Source organism: Triplophysa rosa, linkage group LG8, assembly GCF_024868665.1.
Source record: "Triplophysa rosa linkage group LG8, Trosa_1v2, whole genome shotgun sequence".
In the NCBI taxonomy this organism is placed as follows: Eukaryota; Metazoa; Chordata; class Actinopteri; order Cypriniformes; family Nemacheilidae; genus Triplophysa; species Triplophysa rosa.
Genome location: NC_079897.1, coordinates 20020107 through 20041738, shown reverse-complemented (window position 1 = coordinate 20041738; position 21632 = coordinate 20020107). Strand labels below are relative to the sequence as shown.

The following is a 21632-nucleotide window of genomic DNA, read 5'->3' as shown; positions in this document are numbered from 1 at the left end:
GTTCAAGAACAGTTTGATTGTTGTAAGCTAAGTGCTACAGGATGCACAGTCGGAAGGATCCACATCCAAGGCGCATTGAGTGTGTCACATGGCCCAAGGTCATAACGTCATTCCAAGAGGAAGACAGACTAGGTTTAGAGCATAGAAATAGACTTGGTTTAAGTTCATTGGGTTTGAAGAAGGCGTATGTAAACAAAGAGTGGTCGGCGACAAACCGTGTGGCCATATGGTATTATTTAATCACAGACATCAGCGCAGCTAATGTGGGCAGTGCATTTTTTTGGTTGCCTTCTGCCCGTTTAGATGAACTATACTCTTTCTTGTGCCTCTCACTGCAGTTTGCCAGCGTCAGACGCAAATATTTGACATTTAAAAACTAACATATTTGTTCGAGGCTTGATGTAATCCATTTTAAAATGAAACTCTTCAAGACTTTGTCACATGCGTGCAGCAATACCATTTTAGTAAGACACATCACAATCGCAGCAAATAACAGCAAGTGAATACATTTGAGTCACATCATATTAGGCGGCGGCACTTTTGAGAGAAGTGACTGTAATCCATCCACAGCGTTTTGCCTTTGGCGTACAGTGCGTAAAAGCGAAACTGAAGAGTGTCGGAGCGCGTCTCCACGGACGCGTGTGGCTCCGGTCAAAGCGTAAGCACTGTGTGAGTGAGAGGAAGAGTTCGGTGGGGGCGCGCATTTCGGAGATCACTCCGCTTCGCTACTGCGCTACGAAAGTGGACCACTTGGAATACGGCCTCACTGTCCCATGCCATCCTCCGGTCTATGAAACATTTCGGCTGGAGTGAGGGAAAGACAGAATGGAGGCGACTGAAGGAGGCGATCAGGTCTGTCAGGACTGAAAACAAGAGCGCGCAATGGAGATGACTTCCCGCTTCTCGCATTTCGACTCGAAGGTGGACAGCAGAAACTGTGACGGACTCGTCAACCACAACGGCGAGACGATGGAGATCAGAGTGCCGCTGTCGCCGTCGGGGAAGAGACTCAGCCCGATCGAGGGGGGAAATCTCTACAGACTGCGGGACAGAAAGTTTCTTCTGGAGGACAAGAAGCGCCTGTGCTCGTGGGCTCTGGGAACCGCGTTGTTGGGAATAATGTTAATGATATTACATGCTGAACTGTGCCCTGTCGTGTACCAACCAGTAAGTACTTATAACATGAATTCCAGGTAATGATGGTGCACGGTGCACCTCAGGTGTAACGGATAATTTAAAGAAGCTGGGGGGTTTCATTCGCCTGGTGAAATTGATGGATGGAAACTTTGGAGGACGCAATTATATTTTATTAAACTGATAGTCTATAGCTCAGAGTTAAAAGAGAGCAAGTTAATTTTGCATAATTCTAAAGATTAATTTAAGTAAATAATGTTTTTTTAATCTACCAAATTCTGTAAATGCGGAGAGTACATGTGGCTGGAACCACGTGAAACTTTAAGGCTTGCTTAATTATGGTCTTAAAATTAATTATTAAATCAATTCATTCGTTTGTAGATTGAAAAAACCTTAATCATAATGAAACCGTAATGAAGAGAGAAAGTTTAGAAAATGTTTATGTAGTTTTTATTCTCAGAATTTAAGAAAGGTACGTTTCTGAATTTCGGCGGAAAAGATCACAGAAATCTGCAATATATCATCTATAACCTCTGTCTGCTGGCTATGACAAAACACACAGTGCCACTGAGAGCAATGTGCATTTCGTACATTTCCATAACCCTGTAATGCGTTCCATAAGTGGTATTTTGTATTCTAATTTGTATCTTAATTATGTGATGCATTTTACACTATAGAGACAGGTGTAATGTAGACCATAGCATTAAGCATTTCAAACTTTTAAAAGTGCATAGGCCTATATGTATGTTGCAGTGTGAGTTTTGTTTCTAATTTTTCTCTGTCTGACCGGATTTTTGAGATACTGATGCAAAGGAACCTTTCCAAGAATACAGAGAATAGCCCCCTTAATGTTCTTGATTAAAGTAATTGTTTCTCATCATTAAAGTTTTATTTCATACATTACATGATAACTTTGGTATTCAATACTTTGAAAAGGTATTGACTGACACCTAAAGAATGCAGTAGAACCATAATGACAAGCAACAAAGAAAATATGTACACTGCATATAGTAACATACTGTCATATAGAAAGTCAAAGTTATTCCTTTAACATGAATAAAATGCAAAGCTTCTATATAATCTTCTTTTGGACCATTAGAACTTGTTAGCTCTATATACTCTACTGTGCAGTTGTGATTGGATCATGCTTTACCTGACTGGCAGGTAATCTGTTCAGTAAAAAGTTTTATGCTGTTATTTTTGGTCATGCTCCTTCAGCAGTACTGCTGTGACAATTTGAAGAAAGAATTAAATTGGGGTGTAAAAGCATTTGCAAGAGTGGAGGATTACCATTGGAAACTACAGGAAAAGCAGCTATTTATGCAAGTTTTTCCACATTTTGTCCACCCCTATAACCCCCCTTTTGTTGCTCCAACTGCCTATGGTCATATTGCATCTTTCCACACCATTTAGTGCATAATTAGCGCCCGTTTGAATAATGGATTCAAGTGTTGACCTCTAATGGGACAAAAGCACTGTGCTGATTTTCATGTGTTATTCTCTTCACATACCGTGGTGATTGGAGTGGGAAAAACAAACTTCGGCCCTCAACCCCACCCCCTAAACTTCTGTTTCATTAATTTTGTTGTTTTATTCTCATACACTTACCTAAATATACAAAGAAATCGTAATATATATACAATTGGTTATTAGCTCTATAGCTACATTAACAGAACTGTATGGAAGAATACAAGTGTCATTGCATTTTATCCACCTAAATCTGGCACCTTGCCTTATTACACCAATCCGGGTATGTCAGATGGGTCTGTAAGAAAAGTGCCTCTCATTTGTCATGTACCAGATGTTTTTCATCAGTCCTCATATTTACCTGTGCACATATATTGATCAAGAACACAGTAGTAGTTGAGTTTCACTCAGCCTTTCTGTACCTTGTATAGTTACACTATACCAAAAATCAAACATGCAATGGTAGAAACCAGGGGACAAATTTTAATTAAACGTAAAAGAAATTCGTAAGAATAGAAGTGGAATTCCTAAAAGAAGTAATTAAAGAAGTTTCTAATCATTCTAAAAAGTTCCTAAAAGAAGTTTAAAGAATTAAATAAAGAAAATAAAGAATTTAAAGAATAATCCTAACTTCCGTTGTCGCGACTCTCTCTGCAGCGGCTCTGGGTGGAGTAAACAAGTACCTTGTGATCTTTTTTATTATTTAAATTACTTTTTTTGCTCATTTTCTCCCCAATGAGCAACAAATGTGAAGTAAAAAGGCAGTCCTAGTTTTTTTCTAAGGATAGAGAAAAAAAATACAATAGGTAAATAAGGCCAGTTAGGCCTGAACGTCATTATTCATATAAAAAGCAATTACTAGACTAAATGTTTAAAAGTAAACAGTCAAAATTGCAATTTCTGACATAATTTGTGTTACCCTTAAATGTATTAATCATCTTACCTCTGGAGACTTAAGACAACAGCACGGTCATCTTAAACTTAAGATAATACTAATGCCAGTTTATTTCAAACTGTAATAGCAAAAATAGCGTTTTTTTACACTTGAAAGGTCATGAAAGACCCATTATAGATTTTTATTACCTAAATTTACACAGGCAAATAAAGATGCTTAATGTTTTACTGGCCCGTGGTTATGTCAAGCTGCATGGCTGTGCTAGAATGCTTTATAAAGAAAATCATTTACCTTTCTGTATGAGTGCGCTCATTCCAGGGGCCAGGTTCCCAAAACATTCTTAAGAAAAACATTCTTAAATTTTCTTCTTATATTCTAATTTAGATTCTAATTTATACGCTTGTTTCAATATATCATGTATCATTTATCCTGTTTACTTCCCCAAAGATTGGTTTAGTGATAACATTTGATAAAAAAAAAAGAATATCGTCGCTGTCCTTCTGAAACCTTGAATGTCAAAATTCACTATTTTTCAAATGGAAAAAACACATGTACTCTTTAAAAGTTGACAAGCACTTTTTAATACTTTTTATTGGTTTGATATTTGCAAAACCCACTGTTAAACATAAATACGAAATATGGAGATTACAAGGTTTCAGAGGGACAGTAGCAATATAACGATTATCAAGCCTAATTCCACAAGTCAACCTATTTTACGATACAGTTTTATTTGTGATCTTACATTCTGCATCCAAGCAACTCAACATTGGAGAGGAAATGTGCATATAAATTCTGCAGCCTGCAACAGTTAATTGGCCAACTTACATGACAAGCTTAATAAAAACCATGAGGTGTTTGTCATTCCATTGATCCATTAACATTTTTTAATCGAATTACCTCGTGCGCATGCGTTTCTTTACAAAAATTGCACTACTTAGGAATATTCTTACACAGACACACTACTTATAATGTATGTTAGAAACTTTCTTATTTTTATTACATCTTAAGAACATGTTCATGAATTCGGCCCCTTGCTATGCAGGAAAATTATGCAAGTTTTTCCACATTTCTTTCACTTTTTTGCAGCTTATACTGCCTACGGTCATATTGCATCTTTCCACACCATTTAGTGCCTAATTAGTGCCTGCTTGAATAATGGATTGGAGTTTTGACCTCTAATGTTATATATGCCTGATATATTTCTGAACAGCAGAAATACTACCTGTTAGCTCTTTATGAGTATTTAAAAAGTTTTTTTCAGTTTTCACGTGGAAAATTCTTAAGAAATTTGGTCCCTCACCATAAGCTTTTATTATATAATTATCTCTCATTCTTTTTGTTTTGTTTCTTTTCCATAGGGATCTGTATATGCACTCTCCATAAACGGTCTCATCAGCTTCTCCACAGGGTGTCTGCTCATTCTCATCATTGCCTTCCATTATAAAGACATCAGAGTGAGTGTTTTTTCCATCTAAATGAAAATTAATTTGACTTCACTTGGTTCTCTTTCAGTGTCTGAGGACATGTGTCTATGTATGAGGACTTTCTTCTGTTCCATCAGAGTCTTATTTGACTTTCTAATCTGATATGATATGTTTTGTGCTAAATAATATGACGTGATGAAACCTTGCTACAATCTTCTTATTTTTCATCTCCCATTGAAATGGTTCAAACCATAGGATCATTGGTGTGTGCTATTTTGGGTTTAGCAACAGTGATTAATTTATGAAGCAAGAACAACATCTATGGAGAATTTAACGTTTTTAACTGTAAGATTCAAAATTTGTTTCATAACAAGGAGATCTGCAAGTGCAGTGTAGAGATAAGAAGTGTAAACTGTTAGGACCTGGTCTTATCTGGACTTCTCACGCTGAGTCAGTGATATGAGGGGTTCCTGAGAGCTCTTGTGTGTGTGTTTTTAAATACTGAATATATGTCTAAAAGCATAAAAACAAAACTATACTGAGGATGAAATCTGGAGGAAAATGATCAATTACACCTCACACACACCTTAACTCCTTTGGGCCAAAGGACATACGTTCGGCCAAAAAGGAAACATGACAGAAGAATGAAGGATAAATCTATTATATTGATTAATCAAAAAGAGTCACGGTTATGGGAGCAGTTCACACAAAAATAAAAATTCTGACATAATTTACTCACCCTCGAGTTGTTCCAAATCTGTATAAATGTCTTTGTTCTGATGAAAACAGAGAATGATATTTGGAAGAATGCTTGTAACCAAACAGTTCTTGCCCACCATTGACTACCATAGTAGGAAAAATGACAATGGTAGTCAAAAGTACCAGAACCGTTTATTTTCCTACATTCTTCAAAATATCTTCTTTTGTGTTCAACAGAACAAAGAGATTTATAAAGCAATTTTTCCTACAAAGATTGAAATCAAAATTGGATGCTTATTACGTCATATTTAGATTTTCAGATTTAAGCCTGGTTTTAAGCCAGACTGGGTCACATTTACAGTAATGGACCTCAGGTTTTCTATCAGCTAAAATTGGATGGAAAGTACAACAGGTGTAGCAGGTAAATCAGGAAAAAATTAAAACAGAATTCCTGACCACGTACTTTCCGAAGTGTGGAATGTTATCCAAAACACAAACACTATTACCTCTCTGTGGATTAGTGTGGTGTTATTCTTATTATGCTCGAACTCATGTTTACGATTTTTTGTGTCATACAATTAATGAGGCGTTCATTTGTGATTTATGGTTGTGAGTAATTTCACTGACACATTTGTCCTTCACAAGAAACGCAGTTTATACCCAGGCACCCTATCAGAGAGGGCAGGGCTGGGTTTATTTTGGCTCCGCTCTTACCGTGAATCAGGAATGCTTTGCGCGCTCTCTTTTCTCTGCCATACTTTGTTAATCATTGCTTCCTTGTGAGATCAATCAAGTGATTCTCTTGTTGATACTGTACACATCCTGCCTATGTTTTTCTTTCCTTTCTTCAAGCTTTTCATCATCGACCACAACCAGGTGGACTGGCGCATTGCCATGACCAGTAACCGGGTGCTTGGCATCTCTCTGGAGCTCGTTGTATGTGCTATCCATCCCGTGGCCACCTACCTGAGGCCAGCCATGGGGAACAGGCTGGGGGAAAAATCTGAGGGAAATTCCTCTGCTCCCCTCTGCTTGTCCTCAAGTCACAAAGAAGTCATGCTAGATGTGGAGCTGCTGCTTTCGGCCCTTATGTTCCTGAGGCTTTATCTGGTGCACAGGGCCGTCCTGTTGCACAGCAAGGTTCTCCTCAGCGCTTCCTACAGGAGCATCGGCTCCCTCAACAACATCAATTTCACCTTTCGCTTTGTGCTCAAGCTGTTAATGAACCAGTATCCTGCCCGCACGCTGCTGGTCTTCATCATGTTTTTCTGGCTCTCAGCATCCTGGATGCTGCGACTGTGCGAGAGGTAACAAACACAAGCACATACACAGTTAAATACCCAAACAGAGACACTCAAAGCTGATCACACACACTGATCTGATCCATTTGTTTGCATTATATATATTTGGTAGTCTCAGCCTCAGAGACGTGAGTGTCGCGTTCTTTAACGGTCCGCCTCTAAACAACACAAAGCCATCTGATCTAAGAAGTAAGCTGTCGTGTTTACAACAGTTGCAATAAGAATTCATCACGATCGACTAAACGCTTAGTTCTTAAAAGTATGCAAGGTTCGCGGCATAAACTTATAATCATTGTTGTAGCTTTTAACTTTTGACATGTTCGTGAATGTACACCGGTCTGTTACTGCGGTGACCTTTCCACGCCTCAAAACAAATGTGATTGGTTGCTATACCTGTCAGTCATATGGCCTCTTAGGCGGGCCTTGGTCAAAGAAAGCACGAAAGCTTCCAGACCTTCAGTATGAAGGTCTAGCTATGCAAGACTACGTATTTGGTGCTCACCAAATGTTTTTTGACCTTGTGTAAACATGTCAACATAGAATCTGGCAATCATCCCTCTTGATTTATTAGATTAAAGCTCATGAAGTGTCATTCATTCATTCACACTCTCTCTTTTGTTAAATTCTGTTTGAATTGTAGTCAAACAATTCCTACAAATAGATCTATTCTACAAACAAATTGTTCTTCAGCATTGACAACATGTCACTAAGTATTAGATTTCTTGGAACTATTCCTGTCAGGGCGTGGGTAGTAAAAACATTTGTGTAATTCATCATTGGCATTTTCGTTTTTCATTTTTTTTGTAACAAGATTTTCAGGTTATGAAAGGTCTTTCAAGCCCTATTAAAAACTCTCATGTATTGTAAATGTCCTGTATGGTTTTTCAAAACTCATAAATACTGTGCAGAAAATTATTCGTGTGGCCACTCACTCACATTCAGTTACTCTCTGTCTCCACCTATAGGCAGGAACAAGTGGAGACAGGTGGCATGGGCACAGCGCTGTGGCTAATTGCCATCACCTTCCTCACAGTGGGCTATGGAGATGTGTCCCCTCATACCAGCTGTGGCAAGGTGGTTTGTCTCTTCACAGGTGTTATGGTAAATATATGTATATACTTTACATAACTATAATTTAGGTATTATGTTACAGGTATTATTTTATAACAATATACACTGTCCTGTTTAGCTTCTTGGGGCATTGTATTTAAAATGACAGCATACATAGCTTTAATTACTAATATTAAATTAATATTTGCACACAGAATTTTTATAAATATTTATATATTTATAAATACATTCACCAGAGGAATTAACATTGCATATACTGTACATACGAAATTGGTAGTTGGAAATTACAAAAAACAATATTGACAATAAAGTAAAAATATGTTTTGCTTTAAAGGGATACTTCACCCCAAAATGAAATTTCTGTCATCATTTACCCACCCTCAAGTTGTTCCAAACCTGTGTAAGGAAAGGAAAGATATTTATATGAATGTTTGTTACCAAACAATTCTGGGGCACCATTGACTTCCATAGTACAGAAAAAAATATTATTGTAGTTTAGTGCCCATGAACTGTTTAGTTTCCCATATTCTTCAAAATATCTTCTTTGTGTTCAACAGAACCAAGAATTTTATGCAGTTTTGCAACAACTTGAGGCTGAGTAAATTAAGACAGCATTTTAATTTTTGAGTGAACTATCCCTTTAACAAGCCACCCAAACCAAACTTAGAAACAGTTATTATACAAATGCACTTGCGTCCAACTGGGATTTCTGTTATGCAGTGTTGACAGACAAAATGATGAAGTTTTATACAGACGAGGCCTTGCTGTACAATGCAATAAATTATGTTTTATGTATTGTACTTGACAGTATTCAAATAAGCAATAGTCCTTGCTTGGTGACACCAAATTACAACTTCCACCTTTTAAGGGATAGTTCACCCAAAAATAAAAATTCTGGCATTTACTCACCCTCAGATTGTTCCAAACCTGTTTACATTTCTTTGTTCTATTGAACACAAAGAAATATATTTGGAAGAATGTTAGCAATTTTCAGTTCTGGGACATCAACCACTACAAATTACCACTAAATATTGTATATTTTTTTGTTCTGTTGAACACATAATGAGACATTTTGAAGAATTTAGAACAGTTCTGGAGCACCTTTGACTACCATTTAATTTTTCCTGAAAATTTCACTGAAAATTGCTAACATTCATATCATCAGAACAAAGTAACTTATACAGGTATGAAATTACACGAGGGTGAGTAAATGATGACAGAATTTTCATTTTTGGGTGAACTATCCCTTTAAGAAATATAATGCAGGTATTTCACTGATAGGTTTTTTTTATATATATTTTTTTTCTTTGACATATCATATAATGGTGATGTTGAAAGCATAGCTTTATAACATAATAAAATAATCGTTTTAATATGACCTCTGTGTGAATATTGTTCGTTTGATCCGCAGTGTTTGTTTGTGTCTGGGTGTTCACTAAGTAAAGGAGGGAGGGAAGGCTTTAGCTATGTGATACACAGATTGTTTTGTGTATAAACCAAATTCTTTGGTTACACCCGCACAAGATCATTTCAATGTGCTTGAAAATGTAGTCGATATCTGTTAACTTCATGTCAGATGCTGTGTCTGAAACCGCTCCCTTGTTCACTCGTTCACTATTCCCTATATAGCGAATTACATTTTTGTCCACTATATGGGGAAGAAGTGAATAAAAATGAGTGAGTGATTTAGGACACTGTCAGTCAGTGCACATGTCCTCCAGCTGATTCTAATCAGGTGATCGTCTCATGTTGTATCATGGGAAATAGTGAGTGAATCAGAGTGCATTGTGGGTAAGAGTGACCTTCGTAAGAGTGACCGAATGTAGGGAAGGAAGTAGTTGACTCAGGTTTCGGACACCCGGTTTAGTGCACTAGGAGGTAGGGAGCGGTTTCAGACACAGCAAGAGGTTTACAAGAACTCAACTGATTAAATTGTATCGGTGTATCCTAATAGAGTCACATGCATTAAGATGCGCTTAGATAGTTATAGCTGAAATTGAACATAATAATTAATTCTAAAAATGAGAATTAATCTTCGTTGTGGCAACGTGAGCACATGCCAGCATGTCTAAGTAAACGTCTGCTGTTCTGTGGTGTACACCACGTATGACTCACACAGCTGCATGTACATTTGGATTGTCTCGCCCTCCTCCAGCGTTCATTTCCGATCAGAGCAGATAAGCGTGCAGGATAGGAGCATGAGGCTCACACGACAGGAGCGTGGGGCTAAAGCCAAACCCAGACACCTCCCTGACACAGTGGAAAATAATCCATCACTCCTCTTTTCCTCTCTCGCTCAGTGTTTTTATAAGCTTTCCCCTTTTTTTAGGGAAAACTTTCCACCATTGCCATTTTTAGGCGGTTTATAGCATTTGGCGCCACTAGATCAGGAGGGTATGCCAACCTGTGCCCAAGTCTTGGAAAACCAGAAGAAAAGTTTCCTTATCCAGCTGGAACAGAATACTGAGTGCTCATAAGTAAGGGGAAAGCCATCTCACCTGTAGCTGATTCAGCAAAAATATTCAAAATGCCTATTCGTTGGTCAGATATACAGTATAAAGACCCAAGAAATCAGCTTCACAATGATGTGGTCAGCTTCACCTGTTATGCTTCGAGTGATAGTGTGATATGTAAGGGATAATGTATATCCAGTTTGTTATTCCAAAAAAGATCCTAAAGGTCTGGTATTACTCTGAAGGGTTCTCTTTCGTGATGACACAGGAAATTTCTCTGATATATCTGTACACCAATTTCCCCAACTGCCATGAATAATCAATTTTGGACATTTGTAGCATTTTTTAATCTCACCTTTTATCTCTCGTTCCTCTAATGCATCAAACGAAGGAGCTAAGGTAAATGCACTTTTACTATCGTAAAAAGTCACTATCACTGCACTTGGTCTTGGATGGAATTCTGTGTATTGTCTGTTATGTTAACTCTAAATGCTTGAGTGCATGTTTGGGATATTGAGACAGTTGGTAACCATGCTCATGTGTGTGTATTTGTTGTCAGGGTGTGGCATGTACTGCTATGTTGGTAGCAGTCATGACTAAGAAGTTGGCGCTCAACAAAGGAGAGAAACATGTGCATTTCTTCATGATGGACATTCAGATCTCCAAGCGGGTGAGCACATGGACCACCATATGAAAACATTTTCATGTCTTGGTATTTAGAAGATCCCAACTCTCTATTGTCTTTACAATACATTCACAGCACACACGTTATTTACTTAAATATATATTAATTTACATGTAATTTCCTTATTGGTTGTAATAAAAAAACGGATCAGGCTTAGCTTAGCTTAGGCATTTTGAAATCCCTAACTATCCGTAAATAACAGCTCTCTGTTTGGCGTGAGAAAAAAAAGGCAGTGACCCAGAGGATGAACAGACATGGGGGGAATCAACGTTATTTTCCATACAGCACGCGTGTTGTGATTTCGGAGGCTTTTTTTGTAATATTATTTTTTCTTTAAATAGGGAATTCCGGACAACTGCGCAGTGTGGGAAAAAGCTTAGGTCGGCCAGACAGAGAAAGCAGCTGAGCTCCTAATAGCCAACAAAAGGCGTTGAAGGGAGGAAACAATCAGGTCCCTGTCAGGAAAAATGTGTGTCTGTCCATGAGAGGTTTAACTAGAGGCAGGAAATAAGATTCACTGATGTTTGTGTCCTGTGAGGGCGTGTTAGCGTATGTGATGTACAGGAATGGAGGAGAGAGGGTGTTTAGTGGGTGGATATACATGGCTAGGTGGGCTGGTGATCAGGGTGGTGCTTTGAAGTGTTACACTCCTCAAAACAGGATCCATCTGTTTGTTTATCAGAGCGAAGGCGGAGAGACCCCACAAATAAATGCATAGAGGAGGATAATAGTTGGTAAGACTTTTCACAAAAGGAAAGGGAGTGAGAGGGAAGCAGGTATATTGGAGTAGGCAAGCATCTGTTGACAGGTTCTGTATTACTGTGGATCTCTTCACGCTTGGCATTAATGTCTTTTCGGGGATGGGAACACATTTGGATAGCACTTGACCATAGTAAAGGCAGGTCCCAAAATGCATTGTGTTTGAATTGCGATCGGATCACTGAAAACACATTCAGAGGTGGTCAGGAAAAGATTCTGACAATATTTAACCATGGTGTGAATGCAAATGCACTGTCGCTATTGGCATGCAACTACACAAGGGTTGCATTATAACATTCCCAGAGGTGGAAAGGAAAACATATTAACAACATATTAAAAAGTTCTGAAAAGGTCGAAATTTTAAAAGGGGATTAGTTTTCCTAATTACGCTCAGCTCTAAAATATATCATCAGCTGTAAATAGCTAGTACATCTAATATATACAGTATATATATATATATATAATATATAATATATATATATAATATATAATATATATAATAATGTTATATAATAACATTAACCCTATATGGTGTGCATGTATTGTATTTGTTAATTCAATGTTTGTGTGTCACTGTCTAATGGACCCAACCCTTACGAAACAAAAATATATGGGAATATACTGGAAAATATAATGCATTATATTAAATTATACATCAGTTCTTTCTGGTTCTCGAATCTGATTGGCTGATAGCCATGAGATATTCCACCAGGATCATCACGGGAACTGACCGTTGAACCGCTTCACTGTTTGTATCACTCCACCACTAAACTAACTCGGACTATGCTGTCCTCGCAACTGCGTTACTCTGAAGAAGTTAGATTGCTAGCAAACAAACACACACAGCAGTTTATCCTTTCCAGAATGTTTACTTCTGTGATGCTTTCTCTTTTTTTTGTAAAACTGGCATACAATAAACAAGATATGAAATTACTAACTGCACATTAATTCGTTTGGTATAGCGTGCACTGCGTTCCGCACATGGGTGTACATGTGATGCGATAGGACTTTCTTTCATTATCATTATATCGATCACAGATTAACTTCCAAGAATCAATATTATGTTAACACATAATATGAACGCTTACATATAGTAAATAAACTTACAGGCATATCTTTCTCCAAGGCAAAGATTGTTCGTGTTGTGAACCGAAACTAGGTTACTGCTGTACGATGAATGAGATCTACATAAATCTCAACACTGCGCAAACTTCAATACTGGAAAATGGCCAAGTGAATCTAAACGTTGTCAGTGTTGGTGGTGTCTCTAGCAATTTATTCACAGTGCTCTGCACTCATTGTTTAAAAATATTACAGCACGGGACGCAAGGGTCTCAAACAAGATAATAGAAATGGCATTAACACATTCTCGGTGAGTTGCCTTTTAAAATCTCTCAGCACAGCGCAAATTTAAAAGAAGTGATTGTTTGGATTTAGTAGCGGAGGTTTAACCGTTATGCTGGGCTTGGATTCGTGGCGGAAGAAAGTAGTTCTCCATTTCCTTTAAAACCAGAGCGGTTTAAACACACTCCGACATTGTTTCTGGTTTATCTACACACTTGTTCATGGGGTCCAGGGAGGTGCCGGCAGCTCGGGCGGCCATGGAGGTGCAGGCCGTACCAGGAAACAGACAGTCAGCCGAGCTGGGAGGCGAGGAGCAGGGAACGGCGCCGTGGCCGTGACGTTGGAATCGGGAGACGAGGAGCAGGGGCTGATGGCTGCCTTGGCGGTGTTGCCGGGGAAGCAGGGGCTGATGGATGCCGTGGCAAGGACGCAGCCTAACGTCACCACAACCACGGCAATAGCAGCAGGCTTGCGCTTCTCCGGTTTGGTGGCCTGGAGCAGAAGTACCGGGACGTCCACTGCAGACCGGTACTGCACCCCCCAAAAAATTCCAGGGGAGACCCCCGGTCGTCCATACCACCCAGACGGCGGAGGCGCACAGGCGAGGCCTCCTGGAGGAAACGGCTATGGCGCTGAGCTCTGGGAGAAGCTTCTCAGTCACACGTATCGCCCTGACGCACGCCACAGCCATGGAGATGAGGATCACAGCTGCGATCTCTGGAGTCACTTCCGAAACAGGCACTGGTAGCTCCGAGAACTCTGGGAAGCCGGATGGGACCGGCTGGAAGCACACTGGAAGGCCGGACGGGACCGGCTCGAAGACCTCTGGAAGGCCGGACGGGACCGGCTCAAAGACCTCTGGAAGGCCGGACGGGACCGGATCGAAGACCGGATAGGACCGGCTCGAAGGCCTCTGGAAGGCCGGACAGGACCGGCTGGAAGGACACTGGAAGGCCAGACGGGACCGGCTCGGAGACCTCTGGAAGGCCGGACAGGACCGGCTGGAAGGACACTGGAAGGCCAGACGGGACCGGCTCGGAGACCACTGGAAGGCCGGACAGAACCGGCTCGAGGACCTCTGGAAGGCTGGACGGGACCGGCTGGAAGGACACTGGAAGTCCGGACGGGACTGGCTCGAAGACGTCTGGAAGACCGGACGGGACCGGCTCAAAGACCTCTGGAAGGCCGGATGGGACCGGCTCGAGGCCCTTTGAGGACGTGCTACAGCATCCACACCGTTTCCTACAGCAGTAAGTCTTTGTGGAGGAGTGCTGGGCAGTGGAGGACTGAGGCGTGCACCCCATGTGAGCTGCAACAGACCCCCCATTTGCGACTGGGACTGGATAACTACTATGCCCACTTTCATCGCTCTCCCTGACGCAGAGTTCACACCCCATAGCTTGGAGGATTAGGTTGAGAAAATCCTCCAGGGGATATGCATCTGCGTCTGGGAGCATGATGAGAGCGAGTAGCTCATCATCCAGCCCAGTCAGGAACAAATGGTTAAACTCGGGGTCGCTCCAACTCACCAGTCTGCACGCCTCCAAAAAGTCCTCCACGTATGTCTCCAGAGACCTCCCATCCTGGCGGAGTTGCAGGAGTTGAGTCTCCGGAGAGAAGATGTCCGGGTCCGGTTGTAGAGTGAACATCGTAGTTAGGTCAGGTCTTCTGTAACACTTTACATAAGCAGACAGAAGGACAATGCCACACAAGGAACTGAAGAAGGGGACTGGTGATAGTTTATTGCAGGGAATAGGTGAACGGAAGACAGTGAAAGTGAAAAGTGAAAGTGACCTATTAGTCAGATATGGTGACCCATACCCGAAATGTGACCTCTGCATTTAACCCATCCAGAGAGTAGTGAACACACGCACAGCAAGTCGTGAACACACGTACACCCGGAGCAGTGGGCAGCTATTACTGCAGCGCCCGGGGAGCAAGCAGTCGTTACCCGCCGGCCCTGGGAATCGAACCGGCAACTGGTCACGAGTCCGACTCTCTAACCATTAGGCCACAACTGCCCGGTGAGTAAATCCAGAAAAAACAACAGGTAACATCCACGGGCAAGTAAAACCAAAAACAACAGGTAACATCCACGGGCAAGTAAAACCAAAAACAACAGGTAACATCCACGGAATACAATGTAGTCTGCACTAGAACAAACATAGTACAACTAGACCTGACCAAGAACAGAACAAAACACAAGGAATATAAAGAGTCCAGGGAATGACGATCAGGTGTGGATGCAATCATGAGTCTCAGGTGTAATCAAAGATGGTGACGAACTGGTGCAAAAGATTATGGGGAGTGTAGTCCATGACTGTTAAAGGTGCGGTGAATAAGAGTCCATGGAGTGAAAACATGGGGAAAGCTGGCAGGAGAACACAAGGGGGCAGACAGGACCATTACACAGTGAATATATAGGAAAATATATTTTCTTTGCATAAGGGAATAGAATTATTCATTTTTAAATCAATACAGCCTTAACCATTCATTAAAAATACTTTACAGATGTTTACATTATTCCAGTCACAAGTAACATAGACAGCATATATGAGTATTTGTCATTTACTTCTGTTTAATCACAATTGTGAAAAAATGTTTCGTATTAAAAAATGTCCTAAAAAAGAAAAATCTTTGACATGGATGAAAAAACATTTACGTATCTACAAATACGATATAAATGTCTGAGGTTGCAAAAATAGTTAATCACATCATTTTTTAAAGGGGTCCTATTTTATTAAATAAGTCTTTATTATGTTTATGATGTGCTAAACAATATAGGTATTCATGTTTCGATTTTCCAAAAAATGCTTTTTATATTACACATTTCACGTGCGTTTTACACATCTCGATTCTCAGAAAACAGGCTGTTGAGTTCCTGAACACTGCAAAAAGGTCCCACATACCCGAACACTATGCAAGGTTTAATCCTTATCTTTTTTTCACGAATGACTGGAAAAGTCATGGAAATTCTATGATGCTCATCAGTGAAATATAATATGTAATAAGTCACATTTCTATCATGGAATGCAAAGTATAAATACAATTCAGCTGAAGAATAACCAAAAATACCGTGGACACAAAAATGCATGTTCATTTCCGGTGAACAGGGAACCCGTGGTTACATTAGATTGTTTTCCACCACGAAAAAAACACTGAGGTTGTTAACATAATCATCTGGATAGGTTTGGATCCTGTGCTTTCAACTTAGCAGAAGCCATTTCCTGTCCAAGGGTACATCACTGTGTGTGTGAGCGTGCCACATATCCAACTCATCAGATAAGTGATTTACTCTGATGATACTTAAAGGAAGACATCTGGACACAGTCCGTCCTGGAAACTAATAATAACTACAAACACACAAAATTGGCAGGGAGCTCGTGACATCATTATGCGTAACCAGGTCTTCTGCAGGAAGACACTGGGACAATAATAGAATCAAAGGTGGAGAAATGTGTTTTATAAAAAAAAGAAAGCCCTCCTATAACTTTATGATCACTATTGTCATCTGCGAATCACCCTCAGAATAACCATTGTGTCTTTCTGTTTTTGTCTTTTTCCATTTGTGTTCTCATCAAGACCTCCCCACACCAATTTTATTATGCCAGTTGTATAATTTCACAATAATTTGATATATAAATATCAAATGATACACGTTTTACAGTTACAGAGTGAAATTTAATTGGAATTACAGCACCATTTATTCTCAGTATTTTATCGATTGTCTGGTGAACAATCGAAACATTTACTTGGCAGATCATTAATGGATCATTAAGCAGTTATGACAAATAGATGACCTATTAATCATATCCTCTGTGCCACAGATCCGGCATGCTGCAGCCAACGTATTAAGAGAATGTTGGCTGCTACATCGAACCACCCAGGAAAAGGACAACAGTGGAGAACATCGACATCATCAAAGATGTTTGCTGGAGGCCATTTGTGTGTAAGTCATCTGTTACCTTCACAATAACATTCATCCATTCAAAATCCTCTAGCTCAACTGGTTGATAGCACTTGCAACACCAAGGTTGTGGGTTAAATTCCAATGTATTCCTCGAATGTACTTTGAGTTGTTTAGGCTTATGGTCCAACAAATGTAAACATGTAGCGGTTAACACTAGCAAAGGATGATACGCTGAAAAAAATAAGAAACCATTCCAAATTTTCATTTAATCTTAATTTCTAGATGTATTGTGACCATTCCAGTCCAGTGTCTTGTGTCTTGTGAATTTCAACAAAATCAAATGTCAGGACTGAGATAAAGTCATGAAAAGCCACATAAAAGACAAATAAAAACTGTGATAAAAATGATCACAGATTATCACATAAAACAGTTGTTGAACTTTTCCTAAATACATGCACAAATATTACTGTTGTACTGCTTAAAAGTGAAAAAACTTGTTTTCTTTCCAGGTTTTGATGTCAGAAAAATACAGGGCATCTTTTATGTTATTTTGACCTCTTTGACCTTGTTATATTTTATGTGAGCATAACAAAAAATAGTTTTGTTCTGTTTATATATCCTCCTGAGACCCAGCAATTCATTTTTGTCCACTATGGTGGAAATGAGTCTGAGACGTCTAATGCATCTAAATCCTACTGTACTGTTTAGGGGACATGCCGCATTTTTGGGGTTGGGGCTTACAGAGCGTATATATTTTCTTTTCTAAATGCCTACTTTACTACTTTTGTTTGATATCCATTGTAGTGGACATCAGGATTTACTAACTCCTGTTTTTATTACATGAAAATATGATATTACATGTTGTGATCAAGCAAGAACAATTTACCAACCAGGCCATGAGCGTGTGTTCAATGAAACTGTCTATACTGTATGTAACACCTGTTTAAACATTTAATATAACATTCTTTCTTCACACACTCAATAAAAAAAATTAACTAAAGAAATATTTATCTTGACAACAAATGTTGATTAAAATATGATTTGTGCCAAAGTTTTCACTGTTTATGGTTTTAGCCATTTTGTTTTGCTGTTTCTCTTTTACTTTCATTTCCTATACAAACATATCCGTGTTACAGAAATTACATTATACACAATAAATAATTATAAAAGAAGAAATGAAAGTAGCTGCATTCGAGCTTTCATAACATTGCAGTCTTGTTGATCAAACAAGGCAGTCAGTGTTCTCTCAGCATCTGGAAGTAACTTGTTTCACAATAACTCAGCTGATTGATGTCAACTCTTGATTGTTTACAACAGCCCCAATCTTTCTGCAGATAAAAGTCTGAGTTTAAAAAGAGATGCTCACCTGGCTGCCTTCTTTGGTTTTCTTCATAAAAAGTTCAGATGAGTTATTCACAGCAATATTTCATATTATTGATGACTCTGGTAATCTGGCGCTTAGAATGTTCCATGTGTGTTTGTGAGCAGGAGCAACAGTGGTTGGGTGGAGGGATTTTTGACTTCCTGTTTTACAGTTAGCAGAACCACCAAAAATATGCTGGAAAGAAAGCGAGTGCTAAATGAAAACGAAAAAAGCGGTGGATAGACTGAGCAACTGAGGAGTCGGGAGGTCATTCTGGTTTCTGTTTTTTGGTCTGTTTCCATTTTGCTCTCAGTCTGTGTCACACGGACACCGGTCTGTCATTTTTGCATGTTTCAGCAGTTACTGGTGGTTACTTCTGTTACCTCTGCAATGACCAGTTTCCATAAGCGGTTTGCTTTTTTGGGACACAGAATGTTCATAGAAACCTAAACAAAACCGACACATCAAGAAATTTCTAGAATTCGTATTGCACACATATACAGTTTAAAACTTTCTTTAATTACTTTATCGCGATTTATCAGGAAATAAAAAAAAATATTAGAGAAATGACAGCTCCAACACATTTACATTTTGTGCATTAATCAGATTCGTTTCATCCTAGCACCTTAGTGCATCCAAAGTATACATTTCTTTTCACACAGTTTTAAGGAGTTTCTAAGGGATGGTTCACCCCCCCCAAAAAAATGTCATCATCTACTCTCATGTCATTCCCAAACTGCATGACTTTCTTTTGCATAGCACAGAAGAAGATATTTTGGAGATTGTTGGTAACCAAACAACACTGGCCATTAACTTCCATTGTATGGACACAAAACCACATTTCTCAAAATATCTTCTGCGTATTTCACTGTTGAAAGAGTCATATACAGGTTTTGAATAACATGAGGGTAAATCGTTTTTTTGGTTAACTTTCCCATTTAAATTGATCATACTTGAAACAGTTATGTGTACAGTTATGCTTACAGTAACAAATTTATTAGCCATAATAGAGAAAACACATATATATTTTAGGAATCAAAAACTAAACATTTTATTGTCATTTATTCAGAAAATAACAAACTGTCTTTATTCACATTTTTATACTTATACTTTTGAGGCGGCACATTCATCCTCTCTAAGAAGTGAGAAATTAATCATGTTTAACATTCGACTATTAAAACGTGTTTTTCTATTAGGACTGCAACTAAATAACTGCAGTTGGGCATCTATAAAAAAATAATAAAGTAATTTACTATTTTTTTCTTCCTTTCTTATAAAAGAGTAAATTAAAAAAAATTCATGGATAACAACAATTATATTTTAGCATTAGAAATACAAGAGTTTACTGATGGATTAACCATTACAGAAACATGTATGATTTTGGTAATCAACAATATTGTTATTTTTGGGCAGATGTGACTTAAAAATGACATTTGATGGTGGTGGTCTATTAAGATTTGTTGAGCATTATATATAACAGCTGCTAATTCTAATGAATGAATGAAATACACTTTATTGTCCCCCAAAGGGGAAATTTGTGTTAACGTTAAGACATAAGAAACATAAATAACAGATTCATCAATACAAAAAAAATGTAACTCAAAAAGGTATAAGGGACTTCCGGTGGCGCTGCTCTGCTGGCAACCCGGACTCGGGTGTTGGTGTTACATTGTAAGGTTTATAACTCGTAATGAACACATTTCTTTGTCTTCAATTAGATTTCGTCACCTGCGACTGAAGCGGAGAAAGCTGAGGGATTTTGCCAGTGAGATGGTGGATCTGTCGAAGGTGAGCCAGATATTCGTCATTGTGCTTTAAAGAGGCACTCACATAACTCAGCTCATGCGTAATCAGTGTTACGTTAGATCGGCCCATGTTCTTTATTACTAGGTGTTTAGACATATTTAAAAACTCCATAAAAAAACTCAAAAAATTTTTTAGCTTAGGTCTGACAAGGCCCTATGACTGTGTGTATAAACATAAAAGCAGAAAAAGGCTGGAAAGTGTTTCCACTGAGACATATTTCATCAAATTAGGAATAAACCTGAAACCAAATGTAAAATGTCCATTTTGGGGAGGAAAAAATATCTCATGACTTTTAATTCCTTTTATTAAAAGGCTCATTTTGAAACAACACTGCCTGTATTCAACAGATGCAGATGATCATGTGTGATCTAAGTGCAAACTGGAACAGCTCTTATCATGAGCTTGAGCAGAGAATCATCTCAATGGAGCAGAAGCTCGATGAGCTCAGTCGCTCCTTCCAAAGCACATCGGAGCTGCTCGCACAGGCGCTAAATCACAGCAGACGGGACCACAGGTGATGCTGTCAATAGTCAAATGTCTTATAGAAATGTTAATAGAAATATGTGACATATGTTCGTTATATATAAGAAAACAATCATTTTCAGAAAACATCACAGTCCTTAATATTTTCAGATCTGAAACCATCATGAACGTAAATGGTTTATGGAGTAATTTCTGTCTCTGTCTCTAAACAGGTGACTTATGACAACTCTTTCAAACTTCTAATGAAGGCCACTATACTCTGCGTCCTCTGAGCGATCTCCAGCTGGTGTGCTGAGCTTATGGAGGAAATGCATGTCGAAACATTTCTCACACGAGCAGCATGAACCATGGAGACTCCATGTTGACAAAACATTGATTACAAAAAAAAACTCATTTGTATTTATGATAGTGATGTTTGTTTATGCAGCTAATGTTTCCACTTTGAACGTTAACTTAGAAAAGGATAGTTTCAGTTCAAAAGCGATACCAAGACTGATCATTGAGAATTTCCAGTTTTACACCAAGAACAAATCTTGTAATAGTCTCAGGGCCCTTGTAACGGGTTCAAGTTTGTGAAGCCACAAAAAGGATGTGAAACTTTTTTTATTCTTTTTCAAACAAACTAGCAGTTCCTCTGTAGATAAAGTTATATGTGATATTTAGGAAGATTATCATCTCTAAAGCATCTGTGTCTCAAATGCTTCTTTAAGATATTAGGAGTGTAAATCATGCCGAGCAGCTTGATTATAACTTTTTCGTCACTTTCTGTCTCTATTCTGATTTGATACACAATGTTTCTTGTTGCACAAGGACATGTTAAACAGTTACATTTAAAGCA

General features: G+C 38.8%; 1 protein-coding gene across 2 annotated transcripts; it reads left to right on the top strand.

Annotated features, from left to right (window-relative positions):
- Window positions 1-533: 533 nt before the first annotated feature.
- Window positions 534-21116, top strand: kcnn4 (potassium intermediate/small conductance calcium-activated channel, subfamily N, member 4). Of its 2 annotated transcripts, XM_057339951.1 has the most exons (9): window positions 534-1167; window positions 4855-4950; window positions 6472-6926; window positions 7886-8021; window positions 11004-11114; window positions 17060-17181; window positions 20224-20293; window positions 20659-20825; window positions 21007-21116. In XM_057339951.1, the coding sequence occupies exons 1-9, from the start codon at window positions 883-885 to the stop codon at window positions 21008-21010; spliced, it is 1446 nt and encodes a 481-aa protein (XP_057195934.1). In that variant the 5' UTR covers window positions 534-882; the 3' UTR covers window positions 21011-21116. The 2 variants fall into 2 exon arrangements, with proteins under 2 accessions (XP_057195934.1, XP_057195935.1); XM_057339952.1 differs by lacking the exons at window positions 20224-20293; window positions 20659-20825; window positions 21007-21116 and adding an exon at window positions 17652-18206.
- Window positions 21117-21632: the final 516 nt, after the last annotated feature.

Bases quoted from the DNA above. Each gene is read 5' to 3' on its own strand.
- kcnn4 (XM_057339951.1), top strand. From the start codon at position 883: ATGGAGATGACTTCCCGCTTCTCGCATTTCGACTCGAAGGTGGACAGC. The intron at 6,927-7,885 runs GTAACAAACACA...CTCCACCTATAG, and splicing joins ATGCTGCGACTGTGCGAGAG to GCAGGAACAAGTGGAGACAG. The intron at 8,022-11,003 runs GTAAATATATGT...ATTTGTTGTCAG, and splicing joins GTCTCTTCACAGGTGTTATG to GGTGTGGCATGTACTGCTAT.